The sequence below is a fragment of the Chelonoidis abingdonii genome, chromosome 5, assembly GCF_003597395.2.
Source record: "Chelonoidis abingdonii isolate Lonesome George chromosome 5, CheloAbing_2.0, whole genome shotgun sequence".
NCBI classification, from domain to species: domain Eukaryota; kingdom Metazoa; phylum Chordata; order Testudines; family Testudinidae; genus Chelonoidis; species Chelonoidis abingdonii.
In genome coordinates this window covers 70,847,747-70,865,494 of record NC_133773.1, presented here as the reverse complement: position 1 = coordinate 70,865,494, position 17,748 = coordinate 70,847,747, and the positions used below count along the sequence as shown (strand labels likewise).

The 17,748-nt window shown below is 40.3% G+C and overlaps 1 protein-coding gene across 2 annotated transcripts in view; it reads left to right on the top strand.

Moving 5' to 3' along the window:
• SPOCK3 (SPARC (osteonectin), cwcv and kazal like domains proteoglycan 3) overlaps positions 1-17,748 on the top strand; it is a 451,893-nt gene that overhangs the window by 179,055 nt on the left and 255,090 nt on the right. For both annotated transcript variants that reach the window (XM_032776648.2, XM_075066358.1), the window contains one exon: positions 12,037-12,082. In XM_032776648.2, the coding sequence (XP_032632539.1) occupies positions 12,037-12,082 (46 nt within the window). The remainder of the gene's footprint in view (positions 1-12,036; positions 12,083-17,748) is intronic.

The following is a 17,748-nucleotide window of genomic DNA, read 5'->3' as shown; positions in this document are numbered from 1 at the left end:
ACCAGATCCTTTTTAGCAGGGCTATCACCTAGCCAGTTATTCCCCATTTTATATGTGTGCATTCAGTTCTTCTTTCCTAAGTGAAGTACTTTATACTTGCTTTTATTGAATTTCATATCGTTGATTTCAGTCCAATTTGCCAAAATCATTTTGAGTTTTAATCCTGCGCATCAAAGTGATTGCAACCCGTTGCACTTTGTTGTCATTATAAGATTTTATAAGCAGAGTCTCCACTCCGTTATCCAATGCATGAATGAACAGTTCTGGACTCAGGAACTGATTTGTTTGGGATCCCACCAGAGAGCCTCTCCAGGCCTGACAGTGACCCATTGATAAATATTCTTGGGGTATGGTCTTTCAACCAGTTGGGTATGTAATTTACAGTAATTTCATCTAGACCACATTTCCCTAGTTTATGAGAATGTCATAATGTCTCTCTCACCTTTTTGTTTTGTTATTTCTCAGTCCTCTCCATGTCAGACAGCTTTCAAAGTGGGGGCATTTCACATCTCTATAGCAACGGGATGCAGAACATATCTTGGCTCTGAACCTGGATTTAGGACAGCTTCCCAGGAAAAACTCAAGAGTCTTTGCCTCCAGGTAGCAAAAATAGCAGATTCACTTTTTAGCAGAGCTTGCACAGGAATCATAGATTATTAGGGTTGGAAGCGATCTCAGGAGATCATCTAGTCCAACCCCCTGCTCAAAACAGGACCAACCCCCAAATCTCCCCCTCAAGGATTGAACTCACAACCCTGGGTTTAGCAGGCCAATGCTCAAACCACTGAGCTATCCCTCCCTCAAGTTGTAAAAGATTTGTAATTAAAAATTCCACACTTTCCTTAAAATTTTTAAACTTAAAAAAGCTTTCTGAGAAGGGTTTAGAGGATGGACCTCTCCCTCCCTCCTGAGTTATGGCAGACAGACATTGACTGCAGCCAGTGTGTGGGAAGATTCATGTGGAGATGGTTTTGCAGGCCTATGGAAGATCCTTTCATTGTGACCATACCAGAATCAATGGCGTGGAGCCAGGGGTAAGATTTTCAAAGCCTTCTGCCTCTCCTGTGGACATGAAACTCCTATTCCCACAGGATGCAAAGGAAGCAGGGACCAAATATGAGAACCTTGAATCTCAGAGGAAGGCATAACTCCTTTGTTGCAACCCAAGGAAACAATTGCCTACTCCAGATGTAGGCAAGTTCTCTGTCAAGATGACTGAAAAGGTTGCAAAGCATTCCTCTTTCCCACATGCTGTTTTTATGTGCCAGTCCTCAGCTACCATGAAACTTGCCAGTTCCTGTGACCTTCCTGATATCACTTGGCCCCAGTGGCTCTGGCTTATTCTTCTCCTGGTCTGTCAGTCCCCACCCAGCCCATATCCAGGAGCAGGGACCATGGGATGAAATAATTTGGATCCTCTTCCCTGGGGCAAGGGGCAGGGGTTTACCTCCTCTGCTCATTTTCCTCAGGGAGCTATATGCCTGCAGACTGTCTTTTCCGTTTCCCTGGTGTCACTCACAGTCAGGTCTTAAAGAGAAAGCACGAAGTCTTAAAAAAAAAAAAAAAAAAAACAAACAAACAAACAAAAAAAAAAACCTTATGAGAGAGTCTCCTCTCTAGATCCTCTAAAGTTGGAGCTTTGAGTGCGATACTTCGTTCTTATTTGTGCTTCTTAGCATCCCCCCTTTTCCAACTTCACAGGTGCTCTTTTTTTTTTTAATGAAACAAAAATAAAACACCACCACCTTGCAAAGTTGATTGAAAAGCCATGTAAATGTGTGAATAAAGTAGAAGGAGAATTCCCAGGCAGAATGTGCTTGTAGTTAAGGTATTTGCTCTGCCTACTGTTAAGTTGGCTGCAGCCCCTTCAGCAGGGAGATAGTAATACCAGCTGAGGGAATTATTGCATTCTTTGTTATCCTCTTTATAAAACTTCTTCAAATACATTAAAAGTTTGTTATACAGAGGGTTGGTATATACGTTGTTCTCCTTAAACAAGAAGTAATGGGCTTAAATTGATTGAAGCAAGGGAGATTTAGGTCAGTCATTAGGAAATATCTCTTACCTGTACGAGTAGTTAAGCACTGGAACACATTTCTTAGGGAGGTTGTGGAATCTGTCATTGGAGGTTTCAAGAACAGATTAGAGAAACACTTTTCAGGGATGGTCTAGTCCTGCCTCAGTGCTGGGGACTTGACTAATGACCTACTGAAGCCCCTTCCATTCCTATGTTTCTGTGAATCTGGGAGCTTATGTTCAGCTGACTATCCACCATGATCCCCAAATCTTTTTCAGAGTCACAATTTCTCAGGATAGAGTACCTCCTCAGGTAATCTTAGATGTATACATGGAGTTTATCAGTAATAAAAATTAGACAAATCCCCACCTATGGGTGGTATGTGTCTTCCTCAACCTCGGGTCCTCTACCAGAGGCCTGGGAGTTTGAGGGTTCTGCGCAGTATCTTAGCTGTTCCTAGCACTGCACTCTTCTGGCACTCTTCTGGCAGAGAGCTCTGATGTTGTTCCTGGGATCTGTTGGAGCACATCACCCAGCTTAGGAGTCACAGCCCCGAGTGCTCCTACCACCACTGGGACCACTTTGGCCTTCACTTTCCACATCCTCTCTAGTTCCTCTTTCAGGCCTGGTACTTCTCCAGCTTCTCATATTCCTTCTTCCTGATGTTGCTGTCACTTGGCACTGCTATATCTATCACCACCGCTGTCTTCTGCTCCTTGTCTATTACCACGATGTCTGGTTGATTGGCCAGTACCTGCCTGTCCGTCTGGATCTGGAAGTCCCACAGAATCTTAGCCCTGCTATTCTCCACAACCTTCTGTGGAATCTCCCATCTGGTCTTGGGAGGGTCTAGCCCATACGCTGTGCAGATGTTCCTGTACACAAATGCCAGCCACTTGGTTGTGCCGTTCAGTGTATGCTGTTCCTGCCTGCATCTTACATCCTGCCACTAGTGTTGGACTGTCTCTGAGGCCTCTCTGCACAGTCTGCACCTGGGTCCTCTCTAGTGTGGTAGACCCCTGCTTCAATGGATCTGGTGCTCAGTGCCTGTTCCTGTGCTGCTATGATCAGTGCCTCAGTGCTGTCTTTTAGTCCAGCCCTTTCCAGCCACTGGTAGGATTTCCCAATGTCAGCCACCTCAGCTATCTGTCGATGGTACATCCATGCAGGGTCTTGTCTTGCCATGGCACTCTTCTGCTTGGTCTTCCTCCCATGTCTGCTGCTGCCTCAGGCATTCTCTCAGCAGCTCATCTTTGGGGCCATCTTACTGATGTACTCCTGGATGTTCCGGGTTTCGTCCAGGACAGTGGCTTTGACGCTCACCAAGCCCCGCCCGCCTTCTTTCCGGCTGGTATACAGTCTCTGGGTGTTGGACTTGGGGTGGAAACCTCCGTGCATTGTGAGGAGCTTCCGGGTCTTTCACATCGGCAGCCTCCATGTCCTCCTTTGGCCAGCTCACTATACCGGCAGGGTATCTGATGACCGGCAGGGCGTATCTGTTGATGGCGTGGATCTTGTTCTTCCCACTGAGCTGGCTCTTCAGGACCTGTCTTATCCTTTGGTGATACTTGGATGTTGCTGTCTTCCTTGCCTCCTCATCGTGGTTTTCCATGTGACTGTGGGACGCCAAGGTACTTGTAGCTGGTCTGTATGTCTGCTATGTGGCCCCGCTGGTAGTTCCACCCCATCAGTCTTGACTACCTTCCCTCTCTTCACTACCATCCGGCCACACTTCTCCAGTCCGAATGACATCCCGATATCCTCACTGTAGATCCGCGTCAGGTGGATTAGCGAGTCGATGTCTCGTTCATTCTTAGCATACAGCTTGATGTCATCCATGTAGAGGAGGTGGCTGATGGTAGTTCCACTCCTGAACCTGTACCCGTATCCAGTCCTTGTGATTATCTGGCTGAGGGGGTTTAAGCCTATGCAGAACAGCAGCGGGGACAGTGCATCACCTTGGTATATGCCGCACACTTGATGGCCACTTGTGCAAGCTGCCTTGAGTTGACTTCCAGTGTTGTCTTCCATAGTCCCATTGAGTTCTTGAGGAAGGTCCTTAGTGTCCTGTTGACTTTGTATAGCGCCAGACATTCACAGATCCACGTGTGCGGCATTGAGTCGTAGGCTTTCTGTAGTCAATCCAGGCTGTGCTCAGATTGGTCTGTCTAGACCTTGAGTCTTGGGCGACTGCTCTATCTATGAGCAACTGGTGTTTTGAGCCTCTGGTGTTGTTCCCAATGCCCTTCTGAGCTGTGCTCATGTACTGGCCCATATGGTCCTGTAGCTTGGCGGCTATGATGCCTGATAGGACTTTCCATGTTGTGGGGAGGCAGGTTATTGGCGTTAGTTGGCGGTTCTGTTCCCTTGCAGGGGTCTTCATGATCAGCACTGTCCTTCCTTGTGTTAGCCAGTTTGGTGGGAGCCTGCTGCTAGCAGCTGGTTCATCTGTGCTGCTAGGCGTTCATGCACTGCTGTTAGTTTCTTTAGCCAGTAGGTGTGGATCATGTCTGGTCCAGGTGCTGTCCAGCTCTTCATGTTCTTGACCGCTGCTGGATTCTTCTACTGTGATGGTGACTGGTTTCTGTTCTGGGAGATTGCTGTGCTCTGTTCTCAGGTCCTGCAGCCACTTTGCACTGGTGTTATGAGTCTTCTCTTTCTCCCATATGTTCTTCCAGTACTGTTCAGTTTCTGCTGCTGGTGGCTCTGCTGTTATTGTGTTGTTGCACTGCAGTTGGGAGTACACCTTGGATGGTTCTTTGGAGAACAGGGCACATTTACTTTTTTGGCCTCTGCTTCTCTAGTGTATCTTCCTTAGCCTGGTAGCCAGTGCTGTGAGCCTTTGTTTAGCAGTCTCTAGGGCTTCAGATGGAGTCAGGCCCTTGTATTTTTTCAGTAGCCGAGTCTTATCCTTAATCTCTACACCCTTCTGTAGTTCCACCAGCTGACTAACTTTCTCTCCGAGTCGCCTTGATCTTATCCTCCAACCTCATTTTCCAGGGTGGGTACATACTGTTGTTCTTCTTGATCGTGTAGCCAAGCATCTCCAGGATTACAGAGGCTGTAGCGTATACCAGTTCATTGGTTTGAGTTATGGTGGTAGTAGGGATTGTCATGAGGGCTCTATTGGCATCTTCTAACATACTATCTGATGGTACTTCTCCACTGAGCTTGGTAATCGTCTCGAGGATTGACTGTAGCTAGTTTCTCCATGATCTTATGCCTCATATCAGCTGCTGTGCTCTGCAATGGAGGGGTGGGTGGCAGTGAAGTTTCAGCTTCAGGTGTGGGCTGCACATCCACTTGTTCTTCCAGGTCTTCTGAGTCTGGATGTAATGTGGAGTTGGTCTATCTCAAGCTGTGAGAGCAGCTTCCTCTTTACTATGTTGAAGCATTGGGTAACTAGCTGTTTCTCAGTAAGTGTGGATGTAGGTCTTTTGTCCATCCGTAGTCCCCTCATACGTTTCATATATCCCCTCTCATTAGGTCTACTGTTGTAGTAGCATTCCATCAATTCCAGGTTCTCTTGTCTTGTCCATGAATGGTTTGTTCCAGTAGCCCACTTATCGTCAGATTGTCCTGGTTCCTCAACATCTGGCGCGGACCTTGTTAATCCGGGCGACGTCCGAGCCTGGCATGACTCTCCTAGTTCGTGTCACTCTCATATTTGAGGTAGGCAGGTGAAGCGTTAGGGGGTCTTTTGCCCAAGGACCCCTACTGGAAAGTTGGGTACCAACCGGGATTTGAACCCCGGTCTCTCATATCAAAGGGCGGTCTCCTGTATCAAAAGGCGGCGCTTTCAACCACTACGCTTTCCAGTTGATTATATATATATATAATCAAGTTAGTCTGGCAATTTATTTTCCATAAACCCATGTAGATTAGCATTAATTATGTTCCCCTCCTTTAATTCTTTGAGGCTTCTTCATTATCTTGCCTGATATCAGTGTCAAACTGATAAGTGTATAATTACTCTAGTCATCCTATTAACCCTTTTTAAATATTGGCACAACATTCCTTTTTTTTCTGTCTCTTCTGGAACTTTCTTGTATTCCAAGATTTATTGGAAGTCAACATTAATAGTCCAGCGAGCTCCTCTGCTGGCTTTCTTAAATTTATTTGATGTAAGCTTGTGCAATATTATTGATAATTTTACCATTTCCATTAGTAATGGACCAAAACCCTTGTCAGGATTCTTTTTGTTCCTAATGTTTTTTTAAAAAATCATTCTTATTATCCTTAATTTTGTTGTCGCAGATTTCTCCTTGTGTCCCTTTGCTTCCTTTATCAACTTTCTACAATTCCTACTTTCTGATTTGTATTCACTACTATTAACTTTGTGTTTCTTCAATTTAGTATATATTATTATTTTATAGCTGCCTTCACTTCCCTCTCGAACTTTTTGTACTGGTGACCCCTTTCACATAGTAAGCCTCTGTGTGTGACACCTCCCCTTATAAATTAAAAACACCTTTTAATATATTTGACACTGTTATAGACGCTGACTGCAAAGCGGGGCTTGGGGTGCAGGCTGACAGCTTGTGACCCCCCTCCCATATAATAACCTTGTGACCCCCTCAGGGGTCCCGACCTCCAGTTGGAGAACCCCTGCTCTAAATTTTTTTTTTTTTTTTTTTTTAACTAATATGTCCTCCTTCCTCAATTGTAGGGTTGCTGCTTTTTGGGCGTCTAGAAAGTGTTCCTAAACAATTCCCAATTATCATTAACAGTGGAAGAAAAGACATTGAAACGCCGCTTCCCTCTGGCTGCGTGGCTGCCCCTGCTCCTCCTGAATCCTCCGGCCCATGCTCGCAGGGATACATTCAGAAAGGGGCTTTAGAGCTGCAGGCCAGGGCCCTGGGACCCCCTTAGCCCAGCACCCTGCAGCCCCCAAAGCCCCTGCATTCCGGGTGGCCTTGCCTGCCGGGGGTGAGAAGGGCAGCTTTCCCGCTCCCTCCCTCACTGTCAGAAAGTCCTGAGTGCCACCAAACAACTGTTTGGTGGAGGGAAGCACTGGGAAGAAGGAAGGGGAGGAGGCGGAGAAGAGGAACTTGTGCAATGCTCCCTTGTAAAGTCAGCCAAATGACGTTATAAGGGGGCACTGCACAACTTTAAACGAGCATGTTCCCTAATGGGGCAGCGACGTAACTTCGAAACAACATTAAGCAGGAGGATGTTAAGTAAAGAGTTACTATATGGGTAGTGTATGTCATCATAAGTATGTGGGATTTTAAAGAATTGTGGTAGTGGCACTTTTAGTTTCAATGAGAATGTCACTGTGAACACACACATCCCCTAGGTGTCTGATGGAAAAACAATGCAATTTCAGAATTGACCTCACCATCTGTAGGTGCTTGGGGTATGTAGGGACAAGAATAAGACCACCAAGAATGAAAGTAGATGAAGATACAGCCTCTTTCTTTTTTGGATCCAAAATCCTGAGACATTAGCTTCTGGCATATACAGCTTATCTGGGGACACTGTGGTTAGAAGAATCATAAGATAATTATCGCTAACCTTCACTAGACATGAACAGTATGTGTGATCATTTTGCTGTTAGTTTTATACTATATTAGTTATGAAATAATGAGATTTAGTAAATTATATTTTCTTGCTGACTGAGTACTGCGTCAACATGCTAGTCTTTTTCAGAAATATTGCTTCCACCAAGAAGATTCTGCATAATTCAAAGTATTGTAAAGATGATTGATGACAGTATAAGCTTTAGGAACAATGAAATATTTGTTGAACTCCTACTTACTGAGCAAGTACCAAAAATCTTCATCTAATAACTAGTTAATGTTTTTATCTTGTCTTTAGAGCACTTAAGCCTTCTTGTAAAAATGTCCATTTTTAAATGGATTTTATGTTTATGTAAGGGTTGTTTTGGTGACTTAATTGGTTTGGAAAAACAATAAAGGTATATGATATGAGTGGAATATTCTGTAGTAGGTTGGAACCATATACAGTTTTTACTTTAGGGAAAAATAAGGTTTTTGACTAACACGTTGACTTTTTACAAGTTTTCTACTTATGAGGTATGTTTTAGCACAAATGCCCTTCCTTAATTATTCAGGATAGTTGCAATTGCTGTACTACTACTTACTGTAAAGAAAAGCACAGGCAATCTGCATTCATTCAGTTGTATGACTGAGATGGTTGACTTGATACAACTTTGGGTATTCTGCTGTTTCTCTAGATTAGCATTAGTGTCCCATGTTCTAGGGAAATAGTTGGGTGTTAATGTTAACATACAAGTAGCTATCATAACTGCTTACATGTGTCTGCTTTTTCAGAATAGAGCTTTTTCTTAATTATAATCATTCTAGTTTTTCAGCATCTTGGTAATACAAATATTATCTGAATCTAATCAAATTATAAGTTTAAATGTATTATAATCAAGTGGAGATTGATAAAAATTAAATACCAGTTAGTCTACCATGTGTCATTTATTCCTTCAGGTGTAAAGCTGTGTGTAGAGAAAAAATAAAGAAATAAAAATGCCATAGTAGTATGTTTTTTATGAGCACTTTCATCGAACATTTTTTCTGCTTTTATAATGATTACATTAGCCATACAAAATTTCAGATATACAGATTGAGGACACGTCTTCTCTTCCCATCCCCAAAAGTCAACTGTCTATAATATACATTATATATAAATGAAAGCAATAGCAAATAAGGTAACTCCCGTGTTTGTGTTTGCAGAATGCAGAGTATCTTATTTCTCACTTTTTAAAAAAATCTGACAGTTCATGTACTGTCCATAAAATGCCTAAAATATTTTAGGCATTTGGGGAAAGGAAGGAGGATTTTTGAAAACTTTTTATTTATTTATTTTTGTCAACACTGTGTCTTATCATAGCTCACAAAATGCATCAGATACAGAAAATAAATGATGAAGTTAATTTTTTAAATAACTTCCCTTTGAAGACTATAAAAATAAAAGAAATAACTAATGGAAAAAAACCCCTGTGTGTGTGTGTGTGTGTGTGTGTGTGTAAAATATTATGTAAAATATATACATGTAAACACACTATATAGCCCCACAGCAGTTTTAAATCGGAAAAGACTAATTTTTAACCCTTGGATTTTAGTACCTTATTCAGATTTTTCTTTCAATGTAACATTACCTACAACATTACTTTTGACTTCTGGAACTTTCCTAATATCCTCCACACAGGTGAACATATTTGACATTAATGTGGCACAGCACAAAGGCCCACCTATGTCTCTCTGATCAGAGACTTATTGAGTAAACTGCAAGATGCAATACTAAGGATGAAATTCTGGCCTCATTGAATTCATTGGCAAAACTCCCATTGACTGGAGTGGTCCAAGTTTTCTGTGCAAGAATTGAAGGGAAACTAAGTTGCAATCTCATCAGGCTGATATGTTACAAGTTCGTCACAGAATTATGTACTTAAAGTTTGTTATACGTATTCCCCAGTTCATCTAATTCATTGTTCATCATTTACATTTGAGTACTCCTTCACCTTTTATAATGAACGACCTTATATAGACAGCAAAGAGTCCTGTGCCACCTTATAGACTAACAGAAGTTTTGGAGCATGAGCTTTCGTGGGTGAATACCCACTTGGTTGGATGCAATGAAGCTCATGCTCCAAAACTTCTGTTAGTCTATAAGGTGCCTCAGGACTCTTTGCTGCTTTTACAGATCCAGACTAACATGGCTGCTACTCTGATATTATATAGACAGAAAATAGAGAATTCACGCTTTGATAAGGAGGAATACAAGCAGAAAAACAACCATCTTTTATCATTTCTGTTCAGATTTCATGAACTTTTCTAACATTTGTTTTTCTTCTCCCATTTTATATTGCTGTATTTTTTTTCATGAATAGAACAAAGGCATGCAAACATAATGTGTATTCCACAGTGCGGAGATTGTTAACTTGTACAACAGTCACAACCATCAACATTAGAGTAAAGGAGTGCTGTCCACTTTAAGGTTCTGTTCTTTTTTTCTTTTCCATTCCAAGGTTGGTGTGGCTCAGGATAGGATCATGAACTCAGTGTATTTATTACAAACGTATTGTAAAAATGTTTTATTAATAACGCCATGAATCAAAGACCTGTTATTCTACAACCACTTTTTTGCATCTGTGTGAAACCAAATTTTGGTGTATTTTTTCTCGATTTCCTCACCTATGCAAATATATTTTCTCCCTTAAAGCTGTATTTGATAACTCTTTAACTTATCATGGACATATGGACAGTTGTATTATACTTTTTCCCTCTAACTAAGATTTCAACACCCATTCCTTGGTGTTTGCTAGAAGACCTCAGCCTAGAAATTTTTGGCGAAAGGCACGTCTTTATTTCTAGTGTCATGAAAAGATCTGGCCAAGTTTTTGAGTGTGTGTGCGTTAAGTGGAATAGAGTTGCTGGTTGGCAATTTATTCAGCGATTAACTAATCATAGTAAATAAACTTTATGTAGATAAACAGATTTTACTGAACATCAGAATAAGAGATTATTCTAGAAAAGGCATGAGATTGAATTGAATATGCTTCTAAGATTTTCCCAATCTTTGTCTTGTATCTTTAGTGTCAGTGGGTACATCAAAGAATTAAGCTATTGGTATGTATTGTTGTTGTGGTTAGATGTTTGGCTGCAGGTGTGTGATTCCTCTGTGTGCTGCCTGGGCAAACAGCTGGCATGGGAGACCTCAAGCGAACCGCCCAATAACCACAAGATTCGTTAAGGGGCAAAAACACTTAGCCGGGTTTATTGTCAACGAAGCACAGTACTAGTATTCTTCAGACTTTATTGGATTGCTAATACATGTATGCCTGTAATAATGAACCAGCTCAGTGAATGGCAGAACTTTCCGTTTCTCCCTAGGCTAAACAAAAATACTTTCTCTGAAATACATGTTTTATACCCTGATACAAACAAGTTAGTACTGCCCCTCTAACATAGTTAGTTACTGCCCCCCAATGTGGCTAAGTATTACCTATTACCTTGGACATGTTGGTTTAATTAAAACATTTTTATTGTGTACTGTCATCCTGACTTTACCTTTTAGGAGGGGTCAGTGTGTTTCTGTTCTTGGAGAACATTTTTGTACTATCCTTGATATTGAGATGTTCTGGTGCCACTTAATATTGGGATGTTTGTGTGAGTTCTCTGACTAGCACTTCTTAGAAATGTGTATTTTTGCAATATCAGCCCTGTTCTTGTCAAATTCTGTAAGCAGGTTCTGCCTCATATCAGACCTCTGATACAAGGGCTTATGTCTTGGGCTCTCTTCCTACTACAGTTGTAAATGTTATTTATTATTGAACATCTTAGTCTTACAATAATGATATTTGAATATTAGTTTTCATTCTCATGCACATAGGCAAATACAAATATGGTTTAATCAGGAGTCAGTCTTAATGTTTAGGCCAATTATTTGTAACATGGAAATGGAGTGCTTGAGTGATTGGTATATTCTTTCCATCATTGATTAACTGTATGTTGGAGAAAAATATCTCCAAGTACAACTCCTGTATAATTCTGAAATGTTTAGTTATGTTATAGACTTCTTTTCTACTCATGATAACTTGAGAATTTACATTAATAATGAACTTGTCAAAAGCTAGCATATTCTGGTTTATTTGATTCAATATGCTTGTTGCTTAACATTATAGAAAAAAGATTTTAGATTCACATGACAATTACTGTAACACTTTATAATAAGCAGTAGTAAAACCTGCACATGGCTGTTCAATTTTCTTGCTTTTCATAGTGGTATACAATATAGTAGAAGTACTTCTGCTTTAGTTAATGCTTGAAATGGTATGTGAATTCTATTGCATGCTTGCTTTCTGTTCCAATCAAATAGTGTGTTCTGTTTTGATAACTGTAACTTTCTTTTATTTTTTTTTATTGCTTGCCCCTTGCAGGAAGTAGAGGTTTGTATATACATCTCCTGTATTTTGCATTCCTTTTTTGTATGTATGCATTGATTTCTTATGTCATGTTAAATGTAGGCTGTTTTTCCCCTTCTAGGATGATTATTTCCGCACATGGAGTCCGGGTAAACCATTTGATCAAGGTAAGAAATCATCATATTAAAAATGTATTACCATTGTAAATGCTTTAAAATGTATAACATTCCTTTTTAAAAATAATAAATCTAAACATCCATGAATTTGTGAAATCTTTTTGGTGTTATTGTGGTAGATTTAAAACAGTACCATAATGGGAAGGTAGCCTTGCAGTTACTATATCCACAATTATTGTACCAATTATTTTTTGGGAAAACCAACGGGAGGGCAGTAGTAACCTATGTAAGGTTGTTTAATACTTCCCATTGTAAAAAATTGTCAAGAGGTTTATTTTTTTTTTATTTTTTTTATTATTATTATAATTATAACTTTTATAGAGGTCAAACACTTCCATAATTTGCAAAGAAACTTGGAAGGACGGGTCTAGAGTTAGTTAGATGCTTTAGCTGTCCTTGTAAAAATCCATTCAGATTTGGCTAAGTTATAAGCAATTGAGAATCAATATTTGTAGTCCTAATTATGCTCAGTAGATCTTTCCAGTGGCTTGCTGCTGAATATTTTGAACATTCCACCTGCACTGAGCATGCTTCATAGCATCTCTCTGCAATCATGGTGAGAAATGGAACCCTAAGGGTAACCACTGAGAGTCAGGTTTGTGAAGATTGCTGGATAAAAATGTTTGGGGAGCTATTTTACCATTGTTCAGACTTGGGAAATCACTTCAAAAGTTATTGACAGTTGTGCCCTCTTGATGCTTTCTGTCGTCAAAGGACTCTGACAAGCTTGTCCAGTATATTGTAGTATAGAAAGCCTTTAATGTAGGGGAGTCCCTTCTTTAGTTTGCAAGAACAGTCCTTAGAGAGGTTGAGGGTTACGTGGATGGAGAGGAGTTGTGAGAATGCTTTAGTACAGTGATCAGTTTTTGATGATTTGAGTGAGATGCAGCAAACAGTCCAGCCATTAAACATTTTCTCCCCTTAAACTTCCTGTATGAAACCAAGGACTAGACAACTGCGCATTCCCTTGTCCATCTAATCCAGTTCTCCAAAGCATACTAGTAGGAGAGTGAGAGTGACTGTAACTTTGCTTTTTGAATTGCTAAAACAGAGCACTTCAGAGACTGGGACTTCTTTCCTGATAGCTACAATAGCATATTTACAATGAAGAGACTTTAATGAGAGTTACACACAAGAGGTGGATAAGAAGAGAGGAGACTTAGAGGGGAAGAGATGATATGACAACATGGAGGGATATGCTTTTTTTTTTTTTTCCAAAAAAAAAGAAAAGCTTCTTCCATTATATCTATTTGTGTGAGTTTAATTTCAAATGAAGTTTTTGTGATAAAAATAATTTTGTAATGAACAGTTGAAATTGAGAGACAATCATATGAATTATTTCCTAGGTGTCTGTCTGGTGGGTGCTCAGGGTCTAACTGATTGCCATATTAGGGGTTCGGAAGGAATTTTCTCCCAGGTCAGATTGGCATAAAGCCTGGGATTTTTTGCTTTCTTCCGCAGCATGGTGCATTGGTCACTTGCAGATTTAAACTAGTGTAAATGGTGGATTCTCTATAACTTGAAGATTTTTAAATCATGATTTAAGGTCTTAAGTAACTCAGCCAACGGTTATGAGTGTATTGCAGGAGTGGGTGGGTGAAGTTCTGTAGCCACCCTACGGCCAGAAGGGACCATCATGATCATCTAAAGTCTGAGTTTGAGGTTGGTAGGATATAAGACAGTTGCTGTGGAATGAGGAATATAGGTGAGGAAGAGAGCTATATACAATAACTGAGGTAGAATGCGGGTAGGGGGCATTGTAAAGTGTTTCTAGGAGAAAATACATATCAGACTATTTTTATTGTATGTACTTACATACACAATAGGCATACATTGTTTAACTGATAGTTACAATAACTGTAATTTTTTTGATTAAATACCAGTAGAAATTTGATCAAACTGTTGTCTAATTGTTAAAGTTCATTTCTTAATTCTAAAAAAAAAATCCCCCAACCATAGCAAGCTATTTTTAATATGCAGTATACATACAGTAAACTCAAGAAGGCAAACTGAATTTTGGCTGAGTAGAGGAAAACATCATTTCTAGATTCTGCAACTTTGAATGACAAGTTTCAGCTCAAGGGGATGGCATCTGATTGAAATATAAATTCCAAAAATGATTTTGCATTAGAAATACTAAAAAAAAACCCTTAAGTCACTAGTGAGCATCCCTATAAAAACAACTGTTTGGTTTGTTTCATAAGTATTTGTAGCAAACAGTGCCACCTGATTTTAACAGGTGGGAGAGTTGATTAGCTCTGCAAGGTGCCAGACAGCATTAGAATGAAAGTGGCCTTCTGTCCATGAATTCTATGCTACCTGTTGGGCAGGCGAAGGAAGATGATTAGGGGGAGCAAAGAGCCATTATTTTAGACCTTTTACCTGGGGTTTCTCAAGCCTCTTTCTCCCATTTTAGCTGTGCAGGTCTTTAATGGTGACTGTATTACATGCTGAAATTAGATACATATAGGGTGAAATCCTGGACTGACTAAAGTCAGTGCACTCTGCAGCAGCCTGCTTATTAAGTGATGCTTCTGAGAGAGACTGCTTATATAAGCTCACAGTGATCTGTGCTGGCTGCCTGTTGCTTTCTGGGTGGATTTAAAGCGGTGGTTTTGACCTATAAAATACTAAATGGCTTGAGACATGTCTGCTCGAGAGACCATCTCTCCCATTGATACACCATCACAGTAGTGATAAATGAGGGCACTCGAGCTTGATCCCCTTTGATTTAAAAGACAGAGGGCTGATAATAGAATGTGTTTTCTGTGAAATGTTTTCTTTCTCATCTTTGGAAATGACTCCCCAACTTACTCCAAAATAACCTGAGTTCATGAGACTTCTAGGCATGCTGCAAGATGTCCTTTTTACTTAAGCCTTAGTGGGGGAGGGAGTATGTGCCTGACCAGTCAACTGCCCCTAAGGAAGCCTGCTGTACGGAATAAGGCAGAACCAACATCATCTGGTCCCTTAAATGCAGTTTCTGATTTTTATGCTCCTAAGACCAAGGAAGCTGAAGAGCAGATCCATTTTCTTTTTAACATTTTCTTCTTTTTAATTTGAATATAGTGGCAGGGGATGACCTGCACTAATATCACTGATTTTTTTCTAACCTTTTTTCAAGGTCTGATTGTGGAGTGTGGATGTCTTAGTACCATGTGCACAAATTGGTATTAAAAAGGGCACCATTAATTCAATACCAACACAGATTCTAATGAAATCCTACCCCAGCTCAGAGCGTAACCCTGGGTTCTTTAATATGTCAGCCTTAAATTCCTCTGCCCACAAAGGGAAACTGAGTTGTTGATCACCACTGTATTGAAAGTAGATAAGATGAGTAAAAGGGGAGCAACCTGAGTATGTCAGTCAATCAGCAATGCTTTGAAGAGTATAGTAATATTTCAAGGGCTTAGAAAGAAACTACGCCTCCTTGAGTGTTTGGGTTTGATGTGTACAGTTCATCATATGTTGATACACCCACATCTTGAATACTGCATGCAGATGTGGTCACCCATCTCAAAAAAAGATATTGGAATTGGAAAAGGTTAAAAGAAGGGCAACAAAAATTATTAGGGGTATGGAACAGCTTCCATACAAGGAGAGATTAATAACACTGGGACTTTTCAGGTTGGAAAAGAGAGAACCAAAGTGTGTGTATGGGGAGGGGTATGATAGAAGTGGTAGAATACAATCACAGAATATCAGGAGGTCATCTAGTCCAACCCCCTGCTCAAAGCAGGACCAATCCCCAACTAAATTATTCAGCCAGGGCTTTGCCAAGCCTGATCTAAAGTTCTCTATCAATTCTTAATTCTACTAGTATATGAGGAAAATTAAAGCAGTCCAGTATAGGGCAACAACTTTAAAGTGACATTCATGGATTTTCCATTATCTTTGAAAAATTAAATGAGCCCTGGACTTTCATTTAGATTCATCTACCAAGCATGACTGGTATGAGAAGGAGTAAATAACAGTCCCTTATTTACTTTTTACACAACACAAGAACTAGGGGTCACCAAATTAAATTAATAAGCAGCAGATTTAAAACAAACAAAAGGAAGTATTTCTTCACACAACGGACAGTCAACCTGTGGAACTCTTTGCCAGAGGATGTTGTGAAAGCCACAACTATAACAGGGTTAAAAAAGAACTAGATAAATTCATGGAGAATAGGTCCATTAGTGGCTATTAGCCAGGATGGGCAGGAATGGTGTCTTACCTCTGTTGCCAGAAGCTGGGAATGGGCAATGGGATGGATCACTTGATGATTACCTGTTCTGTTCATTCCCTCCAAAGCACCTGGCGTTGGTCAGTGTGGAAGACAGGATACTGGGCTAGATGGAACTTTGGTCTGACCCAGTATGGCTGTTCTTTTGTTCTGAGGTTATTTGTTCAGTTTCACATTTGCTTGATCAGTCTCTGGTATATGTTTATGATTTGTATTAAAACTTGTTTCTCTCTCAGAACTGCAATATGGCCAAACAATCTGCAAAGAGCATTTGTGGGCCACTGGACTGACTCCTGAACTAAAACCATATTACCCTAACATTCCTTAGCTAGTAAATATTTTAATTGCTGTACCTTCACATCTCTGCTTGCTACTAGCATCTGTTACTCAATTGAAAAATAACATTAAAAGGGGAAATGCATCTTCCTCGGTGTGGCATGTGAGTTGCATGCTTAGAACAATTATTTTATCCACATCATATTCTGTGGTCTGTAATTGAAAGAACAACAAATGGCATTAGCTGGGGAAGGCACTTTTAATAAATAACAGTGCTCCAACACTAGCTTTAACAGATTAATGAAGAGAAAATTGCTTAGATACGAAACAATTTATTGTATATAGATTCAGGGGATATTTTTACCTGCCAATACACCACTTTTCAATTTCCCTATGGCAAGCTTGTTACATTCCTGTCAGGTAATTAACTTGGGCAGTAAATGCCTAATTTGAATTTTCACTGATACTGGGTTAGGGAGTCTGTCGAAAGAAGCAATATTTTTTCTAAAGAACTAGCTGGAAAGGTTTTCTGTACTCTCATCGTATTGTGATCGTGCAGACATTTCCAATTAACTAGCTACTTCTACATTATTATTATTATTTTTCTAGAGTGAAAGTGACAATACTAGTGAATAGATCCAGGAATAATAGACCAGTAAAGTACAAGCTTCCTAAAAAATCCCCACCATATCATCTATGTTATAGGAATAAACTTTCCTCTGACTTGTGAATTCTGGAGGTTAGTGTCTTATGTTGAAAAAAATGTTTACAAGAAGATGAATGAGACTATAACATTCTTTTAAATTTGCTCTTTTTAATTTGAATTCGGTTCTTCAGATGTGAAAGGCTACTGTATTTGGCCCTCTAATCTCATATTGTGTTGGAACAGGCACTCAAGCTATAACCTTTCTCTTTAAAGCAGAGCAGAGCGGACAAGGAGCTGCAGACGGGAGTTTGAGAGGGAGTTTGACAGAGGGAGGCTTACGATGGTTAGGAAGACGCGCAACACGTGTGGCAGCACTGCTTTTGTCTCCTCCACCCGCGCCTGTAGCCAGACAGAGCACCAGAACATCGATGCTTCTACCCAGATTCTGGTGTGGTTTTGCAAAGACTGTAACTTGCAATTTCCACTTACTGATATCCAGGCTAGGGG